At 45.5% G+C, this 21,013-nt stretch overlaps 1 protein-coding gene across 5 annotated transcripts in view; it reads right to left on the reverse strand.

Annotated features, from left to right (window-relative positions):
* Positions 1-21,013, reverse strand: part of TMEM241 (transmembrane protein 241) — a 111,070-nt gene that overhangs the window by 68,002 nt on the left and 22,055 nt on the right. For all 5 annotated transcript variants that reach the window (XM_045065448.1, XM_045065447.1, XM_045065446.1 and 2 more), the window contains 2 exons: positions 17,024-17,105; positions 2,815-2,892 (listed from right to left, as the gene is read on the reverse strand). In XM_045065448.1, the coding sequence (XP_044921383.1) occupies positions 2,815-2,892; positions 17,024-17,105 (160 nt within the window). The remainder of the gene's footprint in view (positions 1-2,814; positions 2,893-17,023; positions 17,106-21,013) is intronic.

Here is a 21,013-nt window from a genome sequence, read left to right on the forward strand (position 1 = left end):
TGGGCACACCACTGATTGTAGAAGCATCCCGACTGCAGATAGTATTTTTTTTAACATGAGAAAAAGTAGCACATGTTAGAATTAATGAAATACGGAAATCACAAGATGGTGTGATAAGTCAAGTGTTGGAGAGAGGTGCTCATGCTCCTTAAGGTGTCCTGAGGTGTCAGGCTCCAACTGCACGCACACCAACCTCAAATACCGAGGGCCTCCCCTGTGAGAACTCGAGAGTTGCCACTGCGTCCCCTCTCACCTCCTGCAGTCCTGTCTCCCCCACCGTAAATCTGATCAGTCTGTCTGGCCTTTCACACCCAACCCCGGTCTCCCACTGCAGGCAGCATATACCCCAAATTCCTTGCTCAGCATCGAAGGCTCATCTAAGTCTCCAGCCTCATCCTCAGCCCTCCTCTCTTATCAAACGCCAGCTGCACTGGCCCAGAGTGGCTCCTGCAGAGTCCCTTCCGACATCTGGTCCTCTGCATCTGCCTCTTCCTCTTCCTGGGAGCCCTCCCCCTCGCCCCACCTGCCCGAACTCCTGCTCAGCTTTTGTCCATGTTTGAACGTCACTTCCCCGTAGGGGACTCTGTGGCTGTACAGTCTGGCGGGTAGGTGTCACAATGTGCTCAGCTGACGTTCCCTAAGAACAGCCCACAGCAGCGAGACCATGCCCCTTGGTCACTACTGGAGACCCGGAGCCTGGCACAGTGGGCGTGTACACAGATATGTAAATATAATCGCGATGAATGAGCGGGTGCTTGAAGAGGTTCTCTGACAGATCACAGAAAAAAACACATCACGACATGGTCTAGGAAAAATGAGAAGTTTCGTTGTGGCTGGATTTTCTAAAACCTGAGAGGTGTATGGAATCTTTGCATGCTTCCATGCAGGTCAGGGGCAGCTCCCACGTACACGGGGGGACATGATCAGATCTGTTTCAGAAGGTCACTTGGGTGCAGTGTGGAGGAAGGGGAGCATGGGGAGAGGCAGGGAAACCGGCCGGGCCCACAGCACATCCAGCAGGCGAAGGCAGGTGATGGCGTGCACAGAACACAATTAGATAACCATCTAAGCCAGGACCGCTTGCCCCGGGCCCTACTTGGCTGCTCAAGGGCTCAGGGGAGCAAGATCTCATTTGGCCCCTAGCCAGGTAGCCCTAAAATACAGATGAGTGCCTGACCCAAGGTGGGAACAGAGTGGGAATGGAGAGGAGGGGACAGATTCAGAAACAGAGTGTAGGGGAAGGATGACGAGACCAGGACTCAAAGGGGACCCCTATGTTTCTGACTTGGGCAGTGATGGCCAGGATCAAGATCACTAAGAAAGAAGCAGGTCGTGAAAACAGAGCCGTTCCAGTTTGGTCCCTCTGCCCTTCCTACGCCCGGAGACAGCTGCAGGGAGAGCCAGAGGTGGCAGCCATGGGGGTCTGAACTCAAGAGAGGTCTGGGCTAGACATGGGACACAGGAGTCACCAGTGAACTGAGAGGGAGGCTGCCGTGGGTGTGGATGAAGCTGTCCAGAAAGTGTGTTCGTGGGAACAAAGGGCTCCTGACCCACAACCCTGGGAGACCCTGTAGGGCAGACGAAGGAAGGAGGAGGAGAAGCCATAGACTGGGGGAGAGAACCAGCAGGTCACAGGGGCCTAGAGACTCAAAGGAAGGCAGCAGTGAACCTGGTGATGAACGGTGTAAAAGGCCAACAGAGTCGCAGCAATGCAGGCATCAGGGACATCGGCCAGAGAACTTCAGGGTAATGGTGCGGGCAGAATCAGGAGCAGGCTGGAGGCGAGAAGGACACAAGGCCGTGGACAGCTCTGAACCCAACCCTCCCTTGGGCGCTGTGCTGGGGGTGGGCAAGGAAGTGGCAGGGCAGAGGTGGAGGGGTACACAGGCAAGGGAGCCCACTGGTAGGGTTCTAAAAACAGCCTTCCAGAGCCGGGCTACTGTGAGCGGGTCTCCCAGGGCCTGCTCTGTCCTTGGGGGCCTGAGAACACAGAGTGTCTCGGGGCTGAAGGAAGAAAGGCAGCAGGGAGAGAGAGAGGTTAGCTCTCAGGGACAATCCGTCCACAGAGCTGCCTGCAAGGAGCAGGCAGGGGCGACAGGGTACATGGGCGTGTGGAGGGATCTCAGCCATGGGAAGGACACCTCTCTCCCCTGCACACCTGTGAGAAGTGAGCTGCCTGAATGGCCAACTAGCCTCTCTAGTTGAAAAGTTCCAGATCTGTGGGCAAAACCATTTCGAAAGGGCAGATGTTACAAGGAAAGAACTCCCAAAAGAGGAACCAAATTAAAACCACTACTAATAATGTTAATAAATACAGCAAACATGTACAGAGCAGCTACCGTGGGCCAGAAACTGTTGGACGCACTTAACATGGGTGCCTTGCTGTGTCCTCCGCACAACCCTGGGAGCTGGGTGTCACCTGGGAAGCAAAGGGGACTCCCCCAGGGTGGGCCGATGCTCCCAGCACCCTTTGCGAGGAGGCTCTGTCATGTATTTCCTGGCGGCCCTGGGATGCACTGTGGCAGGAAGGCTGCCCTCCACCCCCCCCCTCCTCCATCCACAGTAAACTCCTCCTTGTATCCCAGGGTGCTCGCTCTGCCACGCAGTCAGTGCCACTCAGATCCACAAGCTCCCCACATACATCTGATGAACCAAAGGGATGTCAAAAATGAGGGACAACTGCCAAGCAGACTTGATCACCATCAGGAAACAGATGGCAGGAAAAGGTAGACACTAATTTGGGCCATAAGAAAAGGTGCATCTTTGAAAGTTAAAGCAAAGGAAGCGAAACTAGCATTCTGCATTACCATTTACCTCTTTCCGAAAACACTTCTGGTGCCCACAGAGGATAACTTCAGCTACATTATGCAAAGTGAGAAACACAGGAATGGCCTGAAAGAAAACAGAATGTAATAAGCATGAAAATGTTTTCTTTGATCCCATAATTACATAATACTTGATTTCTGCTTAAAAATAACCATCCGTGGGAACTTTTGGCATTTGCATACACAATCCTCCCCAGCGAAAACTCTCTGGCGCGGATTAGGGCTCTCTGTTAATAGTATTACTCTTGGCAAGCTAAGAGGCTCAACGCCTATTTATTAAGCACCTACTATGTGTCAGGCACTGTGCCAGGTGCAGGAAACACCCAGGGTGCATATGTGATCAGGAGACTGTCCCTATCAGTCAGAGTTCTCATGGGATACACAAAAGGCATACCAATCCCGCTTGGGGAGAGGAAGCGAAGTCCTTTGGAGAAATGAGAATGGAATGTCAATTGGAGTGAGCCACTCAACAAGAGGCAGAGAGAGGGGCCACCCAGGTGGGAGTGAACCCACTCCTCCAGGAACACACATGGGGGTGGGGTTGCGTGGTGGGACGTGAAGGGGGAAGCTGGGGAGAAGAACCTAGAGAGGTCGTCAGGCTGTCAAGAGCCAAGGAGCTGCTGAGAGTTTCAAGGCAGTCACAGGATTAGATCTGCATGGTTAAAGGAACTTGGGCTCCCAGCAGAGGACAAAAGGGAGAGGTGGTTGGGAAAGTCTAGAGGTGTGGCAGACTGGAAAAGGGACAACAACAAGGAGTCTTTGCAATTGTGATTAAGTTCAGAACCTTGAGATGGAGAGTTCGCCCTTGGTTATCTGGGGAGGCCTTCAATGCGAACGCACGTACTTGTAAGAGAAAGAGATTTGACGCACACAGAGGGAGAGGCGCTGGAACCACAGAGCCAGGGACTGGAGTGATGCAGTCCCAAGCCAAGAAATGCCAGCAGCTGCCAGAAGCTGCAGGAGCCAAGGCATGGATTCTCCTCCAGAGCCTTTGGAGTGTACAGCGGCCCTGCTCCCACACCTTGATTTGGGCACAACGACACTGATTTCGGATGTCTGGCCTCCACAACTGGAAAGAATAAGTTTCTGCTGTTTTAAGCCACCTGGTATGTGGTCATTTGTTACAGGCACCATAAGAAACTAATATAAGGAATGACAAGATGGCGGCCTGAACTTGGTAGTGGCAGTGACAATGGCGAGTGTCCACATTAAGGAAATATTTAGGAGACTGAGCTGAGGTAAATATTTGAATAACCAGGATCAACTTTGCACCAAAAAAAAAAAAAAAAAAAAAAAAAAAAGAGGAAGGGAAAATGATACTAAAAAAACCTAACACTCCGGACGGTTATTAAGGTACACAGAGCACCCACTATGTGTTTATAATCGCTGGGCTGTTTGCTAAGAATGGCTGTCTCTCCTAATTTGGTGGCTAATCTTGACCCAGTGAGCAAGAAGAATTAAAGGGCATGGGATTTTGTTATTGTCTCTGTTGTTGATGATGATAGCAATATTTCCTGAAAGTCAGAAAAAGACCAAGCATAGGTGGAACTGAGCCTAGGCTAACCTTAATTTGCTCCTCTGTTTGGGGATAGCAATACCTACAACACAGACCACCTGGGAGGAATGATAGACGGAGGTAAACAACCCAGATGAGTGGCTCCGGAGCACTGAGTGAAAGGTGGTCAGTATTAACAGGTAGCCTGCCCTCAGCAGCCTCGACAGAGAACCCTGAGCAGGGACATCATTCCAGCTTGGAAAACCCACTTAAGATCATGCCGCTCGCCTACTTCCAGATGGATCTAGTCTTTATCTTTTTGGAGGATATATTTTTACCTTGTTTTTAAAACTCTTATAACTTTGTAGCTCTGCCCTATTTTAGTATTTTGTTCTAACTTGCACTATTTTATTTCTTTTGGAGTTCTGGCCTTCTATTTCCTGCCTTTGTAACATTTCTAATCTTAATTTATCTTTCATTAAAAGTGCAACTCAATCTAGTTTTTTTCCTTTTAAAATTATACTTTATAAAATTAAAAAACTAATAAAGTCATACTTCAACAATTAAACAATCCAATTAAAAATGGGCAGAAGACATAAACAGACATTTCTCTAAAGAAGATCTACAGATGGCCAAGAGACACATGAAAAGACGCTCGACGTCACTCATCATCAGGGAAATGCAAATCAAAACTACAATGAGATCTCACCTGACACCTGTCAGAATGGCTAAACTCAAGAAGACAAGAAACAACAGGTGTTGGTAAGGAAATGGAGAAAAAGGAACCCTCGTGCACCATTGGTGGGAATGCAGACTGTTGTAGCCACCCTGGTAAACAGTATGGAGGTTCCTCAAAAAGTTAAAAATAGGGCGCCTGGGTGGCTCAGTGGGTTAAAGCCTCTGCCTTTGGCTCAGGTCATGATCTCAGGGTCCTGGGATCGAGTCCCGCATTGGGCTCCCTGCTCAGCAGGGAGCCTGCTTCCGCCTGTCTCTCTGTCTGCCTCTCTGCCTACTTGTGATCTCTGTCTGTCAAATAAATAAATAAAATCTTAAAAAAAAAAAAAGTTAAAAATAGAATTACTCTATGATCCAGCAATCACACTACTGGGTATTTACCCCCAAAACACCAAAACACTAATTCAAAGAGACACATGCACCCCAAATTACAATATATAAATTATGGAAGCAGTCCAAGTACAGATGAATAGATAAAGAAGAGATGGTATACATACACACACACACACACACACACACACACAGGAATATTACTCAGCCATCAAAAAGAATGAAATCTTGTCATTTTCAACAACATGGATGGAGCTAGAGAGTAAAATGCTAAGAGAGGTAAGTCAGTCAGAGAAACAAATACCATATGATTTTGCTCACATGCAGAATTTAAGAAACAAAAAAAAGAGACAAATGTAGAAACAGACACTTAAGTACAGAGAACAAACTGACCAGAGGGCACATGGGAATGCGGGAGGGGGTAAGGGAGATAGGTGATGGGGATTAAGGAGTGCACCTGTGAGGAGCCCCAGGCGATGTAGGAGACTGCTGAATCACTATATTGTCCACCAGAAACAAATGCAACACAGCATGTTGACCACACTGGAATTAAATTATTTTTTAAAAAGTGAAGTTAAAAAAATCATACTTTATTTTTATTATTTCCTAATTTTTCATTTGTTTTTTGTGCTTCTTTTTATTCCTCTTAAGTTTTTATATTCTGAATTAACTTTTATGCATTTTAAAGATGGTAAGAGAGATTTTTTTTTTAACTGGCTCAATGCATTAGCCCTATGTTTGGCAAACTCAGGGCTTGGCCTTCCAGTTCTTGGCTTTAGAAGATAGAAAAGAAAATCTTGGATGGGGTAATTATGTGTACATGAAAATGAATACAAAAGGGCGACATGGATGCTATTTATTTAAAATTAAGACCTTTTAAAAAATGCTTTTGGGGGCGCCTGGGTAGCTCAATGGGTTAAGCCTCTGCCTTCAGCTCAGGTCACGATTTCCCCCCTCTCTCAGGGAGCCTACCTACTTGTGACCTCTCTGTCAAATAAATAAATACAATCTTTTTAAAAAATGCTTTTGCCTCCTTGACTATAAAACCGTAAGAAGACGAGATTTAGGAACTCTAGACCCTAACTCTAGACCTCAAGGAGGCTAATTCAGAAAATTAATAAGAATTTTAATAAACTGTGACTAGGTTATTCAATCTCCCCAGGCCCTGCTCTCATCACATTCTGGAAAAGGATCTATTGCTACACACAGAATTGATTTTCAAGTACACTAATGAGAGCTACCAACAATGTGTTGGACACAGTGCTAATTATTTTAATTGCATTCTGTTATTTAAATCTCCTTCCAACAACGCAGTTACTGGGTGCTGGTACCTTGATTTATAGACAAGGAACCGAACGCTGTGAAGACGAGCCAACTTGCTGAACGCTCACGGCCGGTTTAGGGCTCCCGTGCAGGCTTCTCTAACCGCAGACCCCATGCTCCTAACCTCAGTGCTATGATACCCGAATGATGGCAAGCCCAACAGGGCAGCCTTCTAGCCCTACAGCTGTCCACCAAGTCCAGGAGGACTGGTGGGTTCTAAATCCCACCAGTCTGCTTCCTCCAGTAAGAATCCTGGTATGATCTAAAATTGGTGAACTCAGAGTAAACTCTGTGACAGGTTTTAAAGGATAGCTTCCATTTCTACTTTAACAAATTTAAATCTGGATTTCTTAAGCCATCTTTCTACTGAGAAGCTAGCAGGCTTTAGAAACAGTCATTCTTCAACTGACCATCTCAGCCTCCATAAAGGTCTATGAAAAACAACGATTAACGCAGTTTGCAAACTTTAATTACTGATTTTCCTTGGCCTCTAACTGTACAAGTCCCTGTCTATAAACAGTGCCATCCATTCATGACACCCCAGAGTGAGTGATTCTTTAAGGAAACCTGCCCTTTAAAAAAAAGAAAGAAAGAAAGAAAGAATGAATGAATGGGGCACCTGGGTGGCTCAGTGGGTTGAGGCCTCTGCCTTTGGCTTGGGTCGTGATTCCAGGGTCCTGGGACTGAGCCCCACATCGGGCTCTCTGCTCAGGAGGGAGCCTGCTTTCCCCCACCCCTCTCTGCCTGCCTCTCTGCCTACTTGTGATCTCTCTGTCAAATAAATAAATAAAATCTTAAAAAAGAAAGAAAGAAAGAAAGAAAACCTGCCCTTTATTATCTTACTGAGGATCAGCAGAACTTATGTTAAATTCAGACCAAAGTTCTGAGAAGTTATGCTAGCCATAATAATAGCTAAGATATACTGAGTGCTTATTATGTGCTAGCTGTTATTCTAACTGCTTCTGCGTACTTAGTTGTCATAATAACTCTACGAGGTAGATACTATTAACATTCCCATTATACAGATGAGAAAATGGAGGAATATACTTCGGTTCTCTTTTTTATCCTGCCTCTTAATAATCTGAAAACCAGGGGCGCCTGGGTGGATCAGTGGGTTAGAGCCTCTGCCTTCAGCTCAGGTAATGATCCCAGGGTCCTGGGATAGAGCCCCACATCGAGCCCCACATCGGGCCCTCTGCTTGGTAGGAAGTCTGCTTCCCTTCCTCTCTCTCTCTGGGTGCTTCTCTGCCTACTTGTGATCTCTATCAAATAAATAAATAAAATCTTTTTTAAAAAATCTGAAAACCACTTTTAGAAAATCTATATACTTGTTTGCTGCTAAAGAGAACAGAAACCTAAGTATGTTCTTCCATGTTGTATACCCTAAACCACAAAAGGTCCTACCATCTTTCATCAGGAAAAATGGCCAAGATCAACTACTGTAAAGCCCATATCATCATTACAAAATGTAATTAATCAAATTCAACTACACTGCAGTCCAATCATTTAGTTACTTAGGGGCACAGTTTGCAACTAATTTTAGATTCCATTAGCTTAAAATTCAACATCTTATCCATGTCCCATTGGACATTTTTCTCTGGCTGGGAAGAGAAATTGGCATCTATTACTTACAATTTTTCATTATTCCCATGCTTTCCAGAATGGAAAATTCTGAGGCCTTGATTATTATTTGTTCAGGTGTTCGGCCTGAGAACAGTTTTCTATGGAAAATCCTGACCCTGTGCACAGGCACAGCCATGGGTCACTGCAGACGCCGACACCCGCCCCCACCCTTTTCCAAGCAGAGTCCTGGGACTGGCTTCTTAATTTTTGTAAAAGAATGTCAATCCTATCTTCTCTTTGGGTGATTTTTAGATATGTAGGTGTGGGCTTAATCTACAAGACAGAATAACTGCACTCCAGGCGGGGAGTCGTTGGCTACCCAATTTTTATCAGAAGCACCGGAAACGATGTTCCCGGAGGGTTGCCTGAGGGCAGTCTGCGAAGGGAGCCAGATAAGCAGGGTATCTGTTTTGGCCCCACACAACTGCTCCTACTGAACTTTTCTATTTCATCATGCACCCAGAAATGCTCTAAGAAACCAGGCAGTCACTGTGTTTTCTTATAAGGGTGTTATCAGAGACCCTGCCTCACTAAGTGGCCCAGCCCACCTTTTTTGAGGACTCAGAACCTGAGAGCAAGGAAGCTTTGCTCTTCTTCAGCAATGACCTCACCCTTGTTTTTCTTGAAACTTTTTAAATCTGAAGATTGTTGACACACAATGTTACATTAGTTTTGGGTGTACAACACAGTGAGTCAACACTGCTGTATGTTACACTCTGCATGACAGGTGTAGCGATGACCTCCGCTCTTAGAAGCACTGATGAGAGTCTTGGAACTTTTTTATTTTTTAGTTTTAAAAAGATTTCATTTATTTATTTGAGAGAGACAGAGAGAACTTGAGCAGGGGGAGGGGCAGAGGGAGAAGCAGTCTTGTAACTTTATGATTTGGCTAGAGAACGCTGAAAATTGAATTCAGACCCCATCTGCATTTATTTTGTAGGATATTACACCATAAATTTTTATGTGCTAAGTCTCTCCGTGGCCTCATCTAGTTCTTCTATTATTCTGTACCTAGATTTCTTGTAAATTTCTGTTCTTAAAAAATGTCTATTTTGGGGACATCTGGGTGGCTCAGTCGCTGGGCGTAGGCCTTCAGCTCGGGATCAAGCCCCACATCCAGCTCCCTGCTTGGCGGAGAGTTCTTCCTCTCCTGCTCCCCCTGCTTGTGTTCCCTCTCACTGTGTCTCTCTCTGTCAAATAAATTTTTTAAATCTTTAAAAAAATTATCTATTATGGGGTACCTGGGTGGCTCAGTCAGTCAAGCATCGGCATCTTGATCTCAGCTCAGGTCTTGATCTCGGGGGTGGGGGGCAGTTCAGGCCCTATGTTGGGCTCCATGCTGGGTGTAGGGTCTACATAAAAAAAAATGTCTATCTTATTTTAATTATTCAAGTCACCACCCATCCTTTTTGGAGGATGGTGAGGTATTCAAATAAGTACACCTACGTATCCATGAATATATTCTAAGTTGACTTGTGTGAGTTAAATTTAAGTGTTTATTTACATTAATCTTGGGACTGTCTAAAGGCAAAGTCCCTGAGTACAGAGGACCAGCTTCCCCTCCTGGCAGTCTATCTCCTGTAGAGTTTGGAGGCCATCTCTGTCGTCATTCGTTCATCACCTCAAGTAGCTGGTCTGTGTCTGACGGGCCTTACCGTGCAAGAAATTTACATCGTGGGGCACCCGGGTGGCTCAGTGGGTTAAAGCCCCTGCTCAGTGGGTTAAAGTCCTGGGATCGAGCCCCACATCGGGCTCTCTGCTCAGCAGGGAGGCTGCTTCGTCCTCTCTCTCTCTGCCTGCCTCTCTGCCTACTTGAGATCTCTGTCAAATAAATAAATAAAATCTTTAAAAAAAAAAAAAAAAGAAAGAAAGAAATGACATCATAAATTACCAAGGATTCTTCCACCTTGGTGAGATGCCTGGGGGTAAGAAAAGGCTGAAGGGATGGCAGCAGGTTCCAGCTCATTCACTTGAGGGCACAAACGTACAGGCCAGAGCAGAGGGCAGACTGGCCTGCTCTCAGTGAATTGTTATTTTTCTCATACTTTTTACCCGAGTGCATAAAACTGAACGAGTTAAGCCAAATGTGCACATCCTATGGCACCCAAAGGAATTCTGAGCAAAGCAAGTGAAAACCTGCTATCATCCCCTCCTCTTCATATAATCCTTTAAACTGAGGTAAAATTTACGCATAAAATGTACTGTTTTAAGCATTTTTAGGTATACGGTTCAGTGGTATTAAGTACATTCACAGTGCTGTGCAATCATCACCGCCCTGTAACTCCAGAACTCCTTCAACTTGTAAAACTCTAACTCTGTCCCCATTAAATAGTAACCCCTCATTTTCTCCTCCCTCCTGGGCAAGCACCATTCTACTTTTGGTCTCTACGATTTGACCATTCTAAGCACCTCAGAAGAGGGATCATTTAGTATTTGTCCTGTCGTGACTGGCTCGTTTCATTTCACATAATGTCCTCGAAGTTCATCCGCAGTGTTACATGGGTCAGAATCTCCTTCCTTCTTAAAGTTAAATAGTATTCCACGGCCCGCATCGTTCCCCCATCCGTGGACACTTGGGTTGCTTCCAGCTTTTGGTTATTGTAAATAATGCTGCCATTAACGCGGGGGTACAAATACCTGTTCGACTCCCTGCTTTCAATTTTTTGGAGTATGAACCTAGAAGTGAAATTGCTGGATCATAGAATAAGTCCATTTTTAATTTTTTGAGGACCATCCTCGTGTTTTCCTGAGCAGCTGTGCCAGTGTACATTCCTAGCAGTGCTCAAGGGTTCCACTTTCTCCACATCTTTCCCAACACCGGTTATTTTCTGGGTTTTTGACGACAGCCATCCTAATGGGTGTGAAGTAGTACCTCATTATCGTTTTGATTTGCATTTCCCTAAGGATTAAAGCTTATTAGCTATCTGTACATCTTCTCTGGGAAAATGTCTATTTAAGTCCTTTGACCATTTTTGAACTGGGTTGGTTTTTTGTTGTTGAGTTGAGGACTTCTCTATATTCTGGATAGTAATCCCTGTCAAATGATAGAACTAAAACAATTTAGTAATGAGTCTGATGTCCCTCATTCAAGGGAAAACAATCCTTGGATTAGGGGAGTATGGCACCTCAGAACAAGTGGGGTGCTGGGGGCTAGGAAAGAATGAGCTTTATGAAGCATCAGAAGTGGCAACGGGGAAATGCCATGAATGGCTGGGATGGCGCATCTACTTTATTTAGGACGATCAGGGAACAAGAAGGTATAAAACCCAGAGCTGCCTTGGCGTTTTGGGACTGGTTGTTTGGATGTATTGTGTTTCTGGTCAAGCGGAGCATTTCCAGGAATGCTGAAGTCTGCTTTGCTGACTCAGCACCCCAGAAAGGAGGAGCTCCATCTTCGGCCTAAAATTTTATTTCCACATCCCTTGGCAGATGATTTGCAAATACTTTCTTCCATTCAGTGCGTTGCCTTTTTAACTCTGCTGACAATGGCCTTTGACGCACCAAAGTTTTTAATTTTGATGAAGTCCAATGTGTCTATTTTTTCTTTTGTTGCCTGCGTCTTTGGTGCTATACCTGAGAAATCATAGCCAAATCTAATGTCATTAAGTTTTCCCCCTTGGAGCCCTGTTTTAGTAAGTGATTTAATATAGGTTACGGAAAACATCATCTTTAAAATTTTATTTATTTATTTATTTATTTTAGAGAAAGAGAGAGAGCGGGGTGGGGGGGAGCTGAGGGAGAGAATCCCAAGAGAACTCTCCACTGAGGAACCTCAGTCTCACGACCCTGAGATCATGACCTGAGCCAAAATCAAGAGTCAGATACTTAACTGACTAAACCACGCGGGCACCCTGAGACCATCTCCTTTAGATGGAGCAAGAAGATAACTGAAATCCAGATGGAGCATTTACTATTTTGCCACTGAGCCTACCCCTTAAAAAGTAATCCTTGCAAACGGACTCTGGTGAGTCTGGGAAGAAAACAACAGGAAAGTGAAGGAGAGCTGCCTCAAATGAGCAGTGCCAGCGAACGTTAGCAGAAGACTCTCCATTTTACATCAACAGTGACATTCTTTTCCTTTGCAGATCCAAGTTCCTTCATGTAATTTTCGAGCCAAACAAATGCGGAGGGGACTCACGGGCTCCAGTTTGCTTAACTGATTTGTTCCATCTGGGTTTATTATCTGTGTGTGTTTCCTCACCAACACCCCAGCCCATCTCCATCACGATGCATGGGGCGAGCCTCGTGCTCATGGAAGGGAAACCATGACAACAGTTAGGGAAGGACCAAGATCAAAGGGCTGGGTGAGAACTAAGAGCAGTCCTGTCAAGATGCCTTAACTCAGATTTGCAGAGTCCTGCACTACAGACCCTGGCTTCCCTGAAACAAGAAAATGACACGGTTCAAGTGGCCGGATCACCACGACCAGGATGGCCTCCCGCTGGCAACCTCACTAATGTCTGACTTTGCACATCTGTTCTAAAAACACTCACCAGCACAGGCTTTGAGGCAATCCTGTCTAGCTGACCTGGCTTCAGCTGGGAAATTACAACAAGAGTGTTAATGACTGGTCGAGGTAATACTGACCCTCCGAAGACCGACACTCATGTCATCAGAGCCATCATCACTGGGACCTTATTTAGCATAGGACAGCTGGAGAAGCTGGCCCAAATGAGCCCAAGTAGAAGGGACAGCCAATACATGGTTCCTCTTCCCTCCCCCCAGCCCAGTCCTCATGGGCTGACCTCCCCCGGTGGATATGATTTGGAGGGGGAAGAGGGTAACTTTTGGAAATGAACGGTTGCAGTTGGACAGGCTTGGGTTGGCACCTCCGTTTTAACATTTATGTGCTTGCTGACCTTTGCCAAATAATTTGGATCTCAGTTTTCTCATCTGTAAAGGGAAGTAATGAAGTCTGACTTCATACATCATGAAAAGGAGCGATGGAAAGTGCCCAGGACATACTAACACCTCAAGGTCAGGAAGTATCTCTTATTTGTCGTTAAGCACCTGGCACACAGTAGATCCCTGATAAATATCTCCTGAATGGATAGCCCCAAGACTAGCCCCCTTCCCTTAACTCTGTATGCCATTCGGTTGTGAGACGGAAAAATCAGTAAAGAATTTTCCCTGCTGTGTCTTTCCAGAGTTAAACCTGTTTCCTCTTAGGAGTTGCACATCAGAAGAAGAGAGCTTCAAAATCTTGTCAGATAAAGGAGGGCTTTATGGAGCAGAACTCCCGAGAAAGTGTTCTGCATAACAATACACCCACAGCTTTTAACGGAGCACTTTCCTCCAATTCCTTGTAGATTCATTAAACTGACAGATTGCACCGGCATATTGATGCCTGTTTTCTATCTAACACAAGCTGTATGAGTGCCTTGTGTTTAACCCACTCTATAAATTTGTAAGCAACTATATAAAAACAAAAAACGCAGAAAACAAAGGAAAGATGCTGGGCTGTTATTTCACTCAAAAACAATGACTACCTCTTTTCTGTACTCCTCCCACTCTAATTGGGTATATTGGGGCTTGGGTTGTTTTCCCTTTGCTCAAAGAGTTAGAATTGCAGCAGCTTCTTCTCACCGTTTTTTGTTTGTTTGTTTGTTTTTAAAGATTTTCTTTATTTATTTGAGAGAGAGTATGAGAGGGGAGAGAGTCAGAGGAAGAAGCAGACTCCCTGTGGAGCTGGGAGCCCGACACGTAACTTGATCCCGGGATTCAAGGATCATGACCTAGGCCAAAGGGAGTCGCTTAACCAACTGAGCCACCCAGACACCCTTCTTCTCACCCTTTAAAGAAGGCTGTGCCTTAGGCCAGGGTCACTGATGGTACCAGTCCTCCCCCAAAATAAGGAGCTTGAGCCCAAAGGTAAATCAGTGCGCTGCTTCCTTCTTCAAAAAGTCTGGCTATGAAAAAAAAAAAATGTCAGCTCAACTAAATAGTGTGTTTAGTGCCAAAGCTGATGTACATTCTGGCACGATCTCCTTATGGACAGCTAACAGAGCTCCCAGACTGACACCACGAGTGCATCACACTTCAAGAAGCATAGTTCTTGGTTACAGAACATCCCATCTGCCTGACAATGTACTGGACCGACCTTTACAATGGACTTCTGAGGGATTTTAGGCCACCTAGTATCCTAACCCCTTCTTTTGGTGAAGCATCCTGATATCAAGGATCTGCCAGCCCCACTCTCAGGCTATGGGATCCAGACAAGACCCTGTCGAGCAGGGCTGGCCAAACAGTGCTGTGAGTCTCTGAAGCCACAGTGAGTGGTCCAGGAACACTGGGATCCAGGGCCAACCAATCAGCATAATTCCATCTTCCTGGTGAGCTTTCAGACCTGGGAAAGACGGGGGTCCTACTGATGCGTTCAGAGTGAATCCTGAGATTCCTGCAAGAGCTATGAGAAGAGTCTCCTGCGTCAGACTTCATGTTGTGAGGATGTGAGCCTAGAGTCAACAATACCCATGAGGGGAGAGCCTGGGTGTGGAATGGAGCAAAGATAGTGCAGAACTAAAAGGCAGAGACACAAAACTGGGTTCTGAGAACGTCACTGGACCCCCTGGATCAAGCCTTGCCTGATTTCCAGCTTTTCAATTCTAGGAACCAGTTCATTTCCTTTTTGCTTAGAATAGTTTATGAGCGTTCTATAACTTGTAACTAAAAGTCTAAAGTTACGCCTGACTGCTCTACCGTGGGCTATTCTAAAATCCACATACGCTGGCCCTAAAGAGACAAATCTGAAAAGGCGAAAGGTCTGTGGAGTCAGGGGAGCTGTCACGAGCTGGGGCTAGAGGCAGGTTACCAAGACTTTCCACACTTGAGTTCTTCCTCTGTCAGGTGATTAGCGTCTGCCTCTTCCGCTGCCTGTCAGGTGACTGAGAATCACATAAAAAGGTACAGAGGAAATCACTATGGAAACATACAAAAAAGCACTGTACAAACAAAAAATACTGTTATTATTAGCACAACAATAGTTATTCAAACTTCAAAATTCTGGCATCTGTAACTCTCAGATCCCATAAGAAATTTTCAAAGCCTTTGAACAAGAACACATTGTTTTTCAAGTGAACGAACATAGCGGGTGAAAAGAAGAGAGGCAAACCAAGAAACACTCTTCACTATAAAGAAGGCAATGCTGCTTACCCAAGGGGAGGAGCCTGGGGGGACGGGTTATATTGGTGATGGGGATTAAGTACCGCACCTGTTGTGACGAGCACCAGACTGTTGTATGAAGTGTTGAATCACTAAATTCTTCACCTGAAACTACTACTACTCTGGATGTTAACTAAGTGGGATTTAAATTAAAACTTTGAAAAGATGCATTGTTTTTATGAACACCTGTGTTCTGCTCTACGAGGGGGAGCGCCCTCTGCAGGCCAGAGGGTGTAAAGCGAGGCCGCAGACAGGGAAGTGGACAGAAAAGAAGGGGCAGCCCTGGCTCTGGCTCTGGGCAGAGCACAGTTATGTGGCGTGGGTCATTTCTGGGGCCCACCCAGGACATTTCCCCCACAATGGGATACATCATTCGATGACTCATGCTTATGAACTACAAAAGAAAAATTATGATTTAATCACCACTAGTAACTCTTAACCACTATTTTGCAAACTTCGGGGTTGTCCTAACAATAATACTGTTGTGCAGGTAGGCGTATTTGGTGTTTGTTTTAATGTTTCCATATATGAGACCTAAGGGTCCAACATAACAACAGACTTTGCATAAAAAGACTAAACTGTTGCACAAATTTTGCAGTTTTCCAAAAGTCAGAACCCAATCATTTTCTGATAAAGACAGTATGAGCAGTCAGGGTACAAGACAGAAAGAGGCATTACCAGCTTTTAAACCTCATTCTGAGTCTCTGGTCAATGGCAGTATCAACGGATTCTCTTTTGATAGAAAAAATAACCCAATTTTTGTATTTTCATATAAGGTAACTGGAAGAAGTTTATTCTCTTTTTTTTTTTAAGATTTTATTTATTTATTTGACAGAGAGAGATCACAAGTAGGCAGACAGGCAGGCAGAGAGAGAGAGGGGGAAGCAGGCTCCCCGCTGAGCAGAGAGCCTGATGTGGGGCTCGATCCCAGGACCTTGAGATCATGACCCGAGTTGAAGGCAGAGGCTTAACCCACTGGGCCACCCAGGTGCCCTGGAAGAAATTTATTCTTTACAGTTCCCTCCCTTGAGGAGCTCAAACCTGGGCAGCTGAGGTGGCAGAACAGGTGGACAGTTGTTTTAATAGTTTCCCCATGGACTGGGTACCAACACCGTGCCAGGCATGTACAGGGCTACTAAGCCCAGCACTCCCCAGTCCACGTCACCAGTGGGCAGGGTTACAGTTCCTCAGAAGCAAGGAGCAGGCTGAGCCCACTCTCCCTGCTCCCCAGGACAGCCTGCATCAAGGCAGAGCGGGCTGGCCCTGTCTGTGTCAGGCTCCATCAAAATCACCTTCTCTCTCCCTGTGTCTCCATCTACACCTCCTTGTCTTATAAAACAAGTTGGCCCAAGCCTGTTATCTGGTCATCCTCAATTCAGGGAGAGAGGTAAAAGGCCCCACACTGTTCTCCAATCTAGATGTACAATTATGAAAGCTGTTTTGTCCCCTATTGATCCAAGCTGCAAAAAGTTAAAAACCAAAGGGAAGGAGGAAAGAGAAACTGTCTCTCTAAAAAGTCTCTAACACTTACCAGTTTGGATAGTGCCCTGGAACCAGCATAGATTATACCCACAAACAACACGGAAGCAGGAAGCCACGTCCAAACATCAGATCTGGGAAAAGGGAAAGAGGCCGTCAGATTTCTGTCACTTCCTGTCCGAAAGACCTAGTTGCAAGGCATGACCCTTCGGATGCACCAAATATGACAACGGTCCTTGTCTTAACATCTCTGGGCAACCTGGAAAGTGTGACCCATCTGTGTCCCCTGTGAGTGAGGGAGGCTGACAGAGCTACCCAGCTACTGCATCTGCTTTCCAGCCCCCAACAGGGCACAGACAAGCTGAAGATAGAAGACGGCTTCCGGCAGTTTGGGAGAGAGAACAGATCTGATTTTTTTTTTTTTTTAAGGGGCAGTGAACATTATTCTTTGGATTTTAAGAAGCTAGAGGCTTTGAACTCATGCCAAAGTATTAAGAATGTAAAAAGACTATTTACCGAGGCAATACACCAAACAGCTCCATGGAACCACAACAAAAGGAAGAAAGTGTCAAAGGACAGAATTCTAAAAAACGAATGCTAGGCCTCAAGTTGGGTGCCCACATGCTGACGCTTTCCACCATTAACCTGGAATCTCTAAGGACCTCTGAAGGGTGCATTTCTTTGATTCAATTGTGGCCACACCCAACACTGCTTTTCGCAGTACAGTTTAGAATCATGCATTCTTCCAAAAAAGCAAAATCCCGGTTTTTGCATAAAGCACCGATCACTTGCTGCCCCCATCCATCACCAACACGTTCGGTCCGCTAATGCTAGCTCCGTAAAGTTATTCTAATAATAGACAGAAATAAATGAGACCGATCCAGCAGAATTTAACATAATAACCCCAGCTAACTCAATGAACTGCTCTCCTGGGATGGTCCCTGCTCGAGAAATGTTCTTTGTTAACTTTATTAGCACGGACAGGCACTCTATCTGTGATCAGACCCTTGTATGCTTCCCAGTCAACCTGGTCTTCAAATGTCTCTAGTCTCTAGTGAGGCTTCTGAACCCTACTTCCTGAATATATTTATTCAGCAAATACTGACAGCAACTTGCAAGGTGCTAACAGCACCAGAATTACTGTGAACAGCAGGATCACAGGTAACATTTTTGATCACTTGTTACAAACGAGGCACTACGCTCAATGTTTTCTATGCTGTGTCTTTAAAAAACCTGCACAACATGGGGTGCCTGGGCGGCTCAGCCAGTTAAGCATCCAACTCATGATCTCAGCTCAGGTCTTGATCTCAGGGTTGTGAGTTCAAGCCCCGTGTTGGGCTCCACAATGGGCGTGGAGCCTACATTTAAAAAATAAATAAATAAAATCTGCACAACCACCTTAGGAAGAAAATGTTGTTATTATTATCCCCCTTGTGCAAATGAGAAAACTGAGGCATAAATAATTTAAATAACGTGCCTGTGGTCAGAAGAGCTGGTAATGGCAAAGAAAGAATTTGAAATCAGGTCATCTGACTCTAAAGACCTAGCTTTAAGCCACCCTTTCATTCTCTGCCCTCGAGGAGCTCATAGTCTCATGGGAGACACTGACCTATAAATAAATAAGCTGCAAACACAGCATGATTTTGCAGACTGAGCAGCTAATTCCCGAGGAATATTCTCTGTTCTCCCTGGTCCTGCTGCAATAAGAGAGGTCTGCACTTGTACCCAAAAGGGGAACAGAGAAAGGAAGATGCCATTCTCCATCCTCATGTGTCAAGCAGAACATCAAACCAATTGCTATTCTTCTAGGAAATGGCTTTCCCGTTAGATATTAAGATCACAAGGGTCAAGGGAGACAGGTTCCAGGCCCCCCGGGCCTGCAGTGCACCAGAAGGCAGCCCAAGGTACACACCGCAGGGAGCACAGGGGAGGTGGGGAGGGGGGCAGTGTGTGACACAGTGGGGTGCCCAGCAGCCATGGGCCCAGTACTCTGGGACCTGAGCTCAGTGAAGCCCCAGGCAGTGCTCTGTTCCCTCTTAAAAAAAGAAAATGCCTCCCCAGTCATATGCTCCAAGAGACATCTGGGCATCTGAATGGCCATGAATGTGAAAAAGAAAGCACAGCTAGTAGACATCTTATATTTTAACCCTCTATCCTAAAAACAAAGAAATGACTTTAACTGGGGCCCATCGGTGGTTCAGTCAGTTAAGAGTCTGCCTCCACTTCAGGTCATGTTCTCAGGGTCCTGGGATCAAGTCCCACATCGGGCTCTTTGCTCAGTGGGGAGCTTCTCCCTCTGCCTACCGCTCCCCCTGCTTGTGCTCTCTCTCTCTCTCTCTCGCTCTCTCACAAATAAATAAAATATTAAAAAGAAAAAAATGACTTTAACTATAAAAAATAAACACAGATCTAGTTGGACCAAAGAGACTTCTGGGAAATGTTACAGAGCAGCTGTGTGAGCATTTGGATAGAAGCATGGCACTGTGACCCAGGCGCTGGGGCTTATGTTCTCCACAGTCCTCTCACTCGGGGCCCACCTCCTAGGTGGACAGAGCCAAAGCAACGTGCACTGATGGCGGAAATTTGGAGACCTGCAGAAGCAGCTGGTTGCCTGACCCTGTCTTGGCCCCCATAAGCTCTTTTCAGAGACAGCTGCCTCCCTCCTCCGCACACCAACAAAAAAGCATAGTTGCTGTAGAGAAGAATGAATACGAATCACTCGGGACGGTGCTGCCGAAACAGACACGGGCAAAACCAGTGTGAAAGGATGGGGTGGTGGGAGAAAAAGAATTAAAAATCGAGAAGAATTCTGCATTCCCATTGTTCCAAAGTATCAAAGTTCTCATTCCACTGAAAATCATAGGGTATACATTGAGTGCAGTTTATACAAGAAAACACTCAAGGGAACCCAGCAGACAATCCCATACACCAAGCAAAAGCCTTCCCATGAGATTAGCAAATGAATGAACATTTATACGTCTTAAGTCAAAATAGATTGTTTCATCCAAAAATGCTTTTTTGACTTATCTTTCAATTAACCCATTAATGATCAGAGTCAGATAATATATAACATATATATTATTAAAGTGTCTCTCGCCTCTCAAATAAACTGCAAGTTTCACTAAGGTGGGAGCTATAAATGTTTTGCTCATATAAATGTCAAATATTACACGGATGAAGGTTTTAAGGAAACTAAAGGACTAAGCTGCACCATAAGGGCACCTGATTCAGTGTCAGTGAGGACAGGGAATCCTTTCTCTAATAAGTGACATTTGAGGGGCGCCTGGGTGGCTCAGTGGCTTAAGCCACTGCCTTTGGCTCAGGTCATGATCTCAGGGTCCTGGGATCGAGTCCCGCATCGGGCTCTCTGTGCGGCAGGGAGCCTGCTTCCCTCTCTCTCTCTCTCTCTGCCTGCCTCTCCATCTACTTGTGATTTCTCTCTGTCAAATAAATAAATAAAATCTTAAAAAAAAAAAGTGACATTTGAGGTAAAACTCAGAGTTAAAGTGGGTGCAAGGGGTGGGGCAGAGAAGCAGAAGGGACCCAACATTCCCTCCTTGGTCCGTTACTCACAGCAATAAAAGTCTCTTAAGGTTTCGGTTAGGCTTTGTCACAAGCTTGTTCTTTCCTAACTCTTCATTCCCAAATTCTTTGCAACACTGATATCACTTAATTTATAAACCAGCAGGAGAACCAGACAGACGGGCAGTCAAAGACATGCACACTGCCTCCCTCCCAGAGAGAACCTGCCGCAAGGAGTCTAGGCTGCTGACAGTGAACATCACTTAAAGAACTGTTTGCGCTTGATGCTTCAGAAATCAGACCTGGGCTCTCTGGCTTACAGGGTTCTCCAGGACTATCCGCTACTGTGCTACTCTAAGATGGATGGGTCAGACCTTTCAACAGTTACCTGGGGCAAAAAAAAAGGCAAGGCAACTGAGTTTTCCATGCTTTTCCAGGTTGTGCGGAAACAAGGTGGGAACAAGGACTATAAGGGTGGTGCTTTTTTGTGTTTTTGCCATCTCTTGAAATATTTCTTTTT

The sequence above is a fragment of the Mustela putorius genome, unplaced genomic scaffold, assembly GCF_011764305.1.
Source record: "Mustela putorius furo isolate JIRA1106 unplaced genomic scaffold, ASM1176430v1.1 tig00003858_pilon_pilon_pilon, whole genome shotgun sequence".
Classification (NCBI taxonomy): Eukaryota; Metazoa; Chordata; class Mammalia; order Carnivora; family Mustelidae; genus Mustela; species Mustela putorius.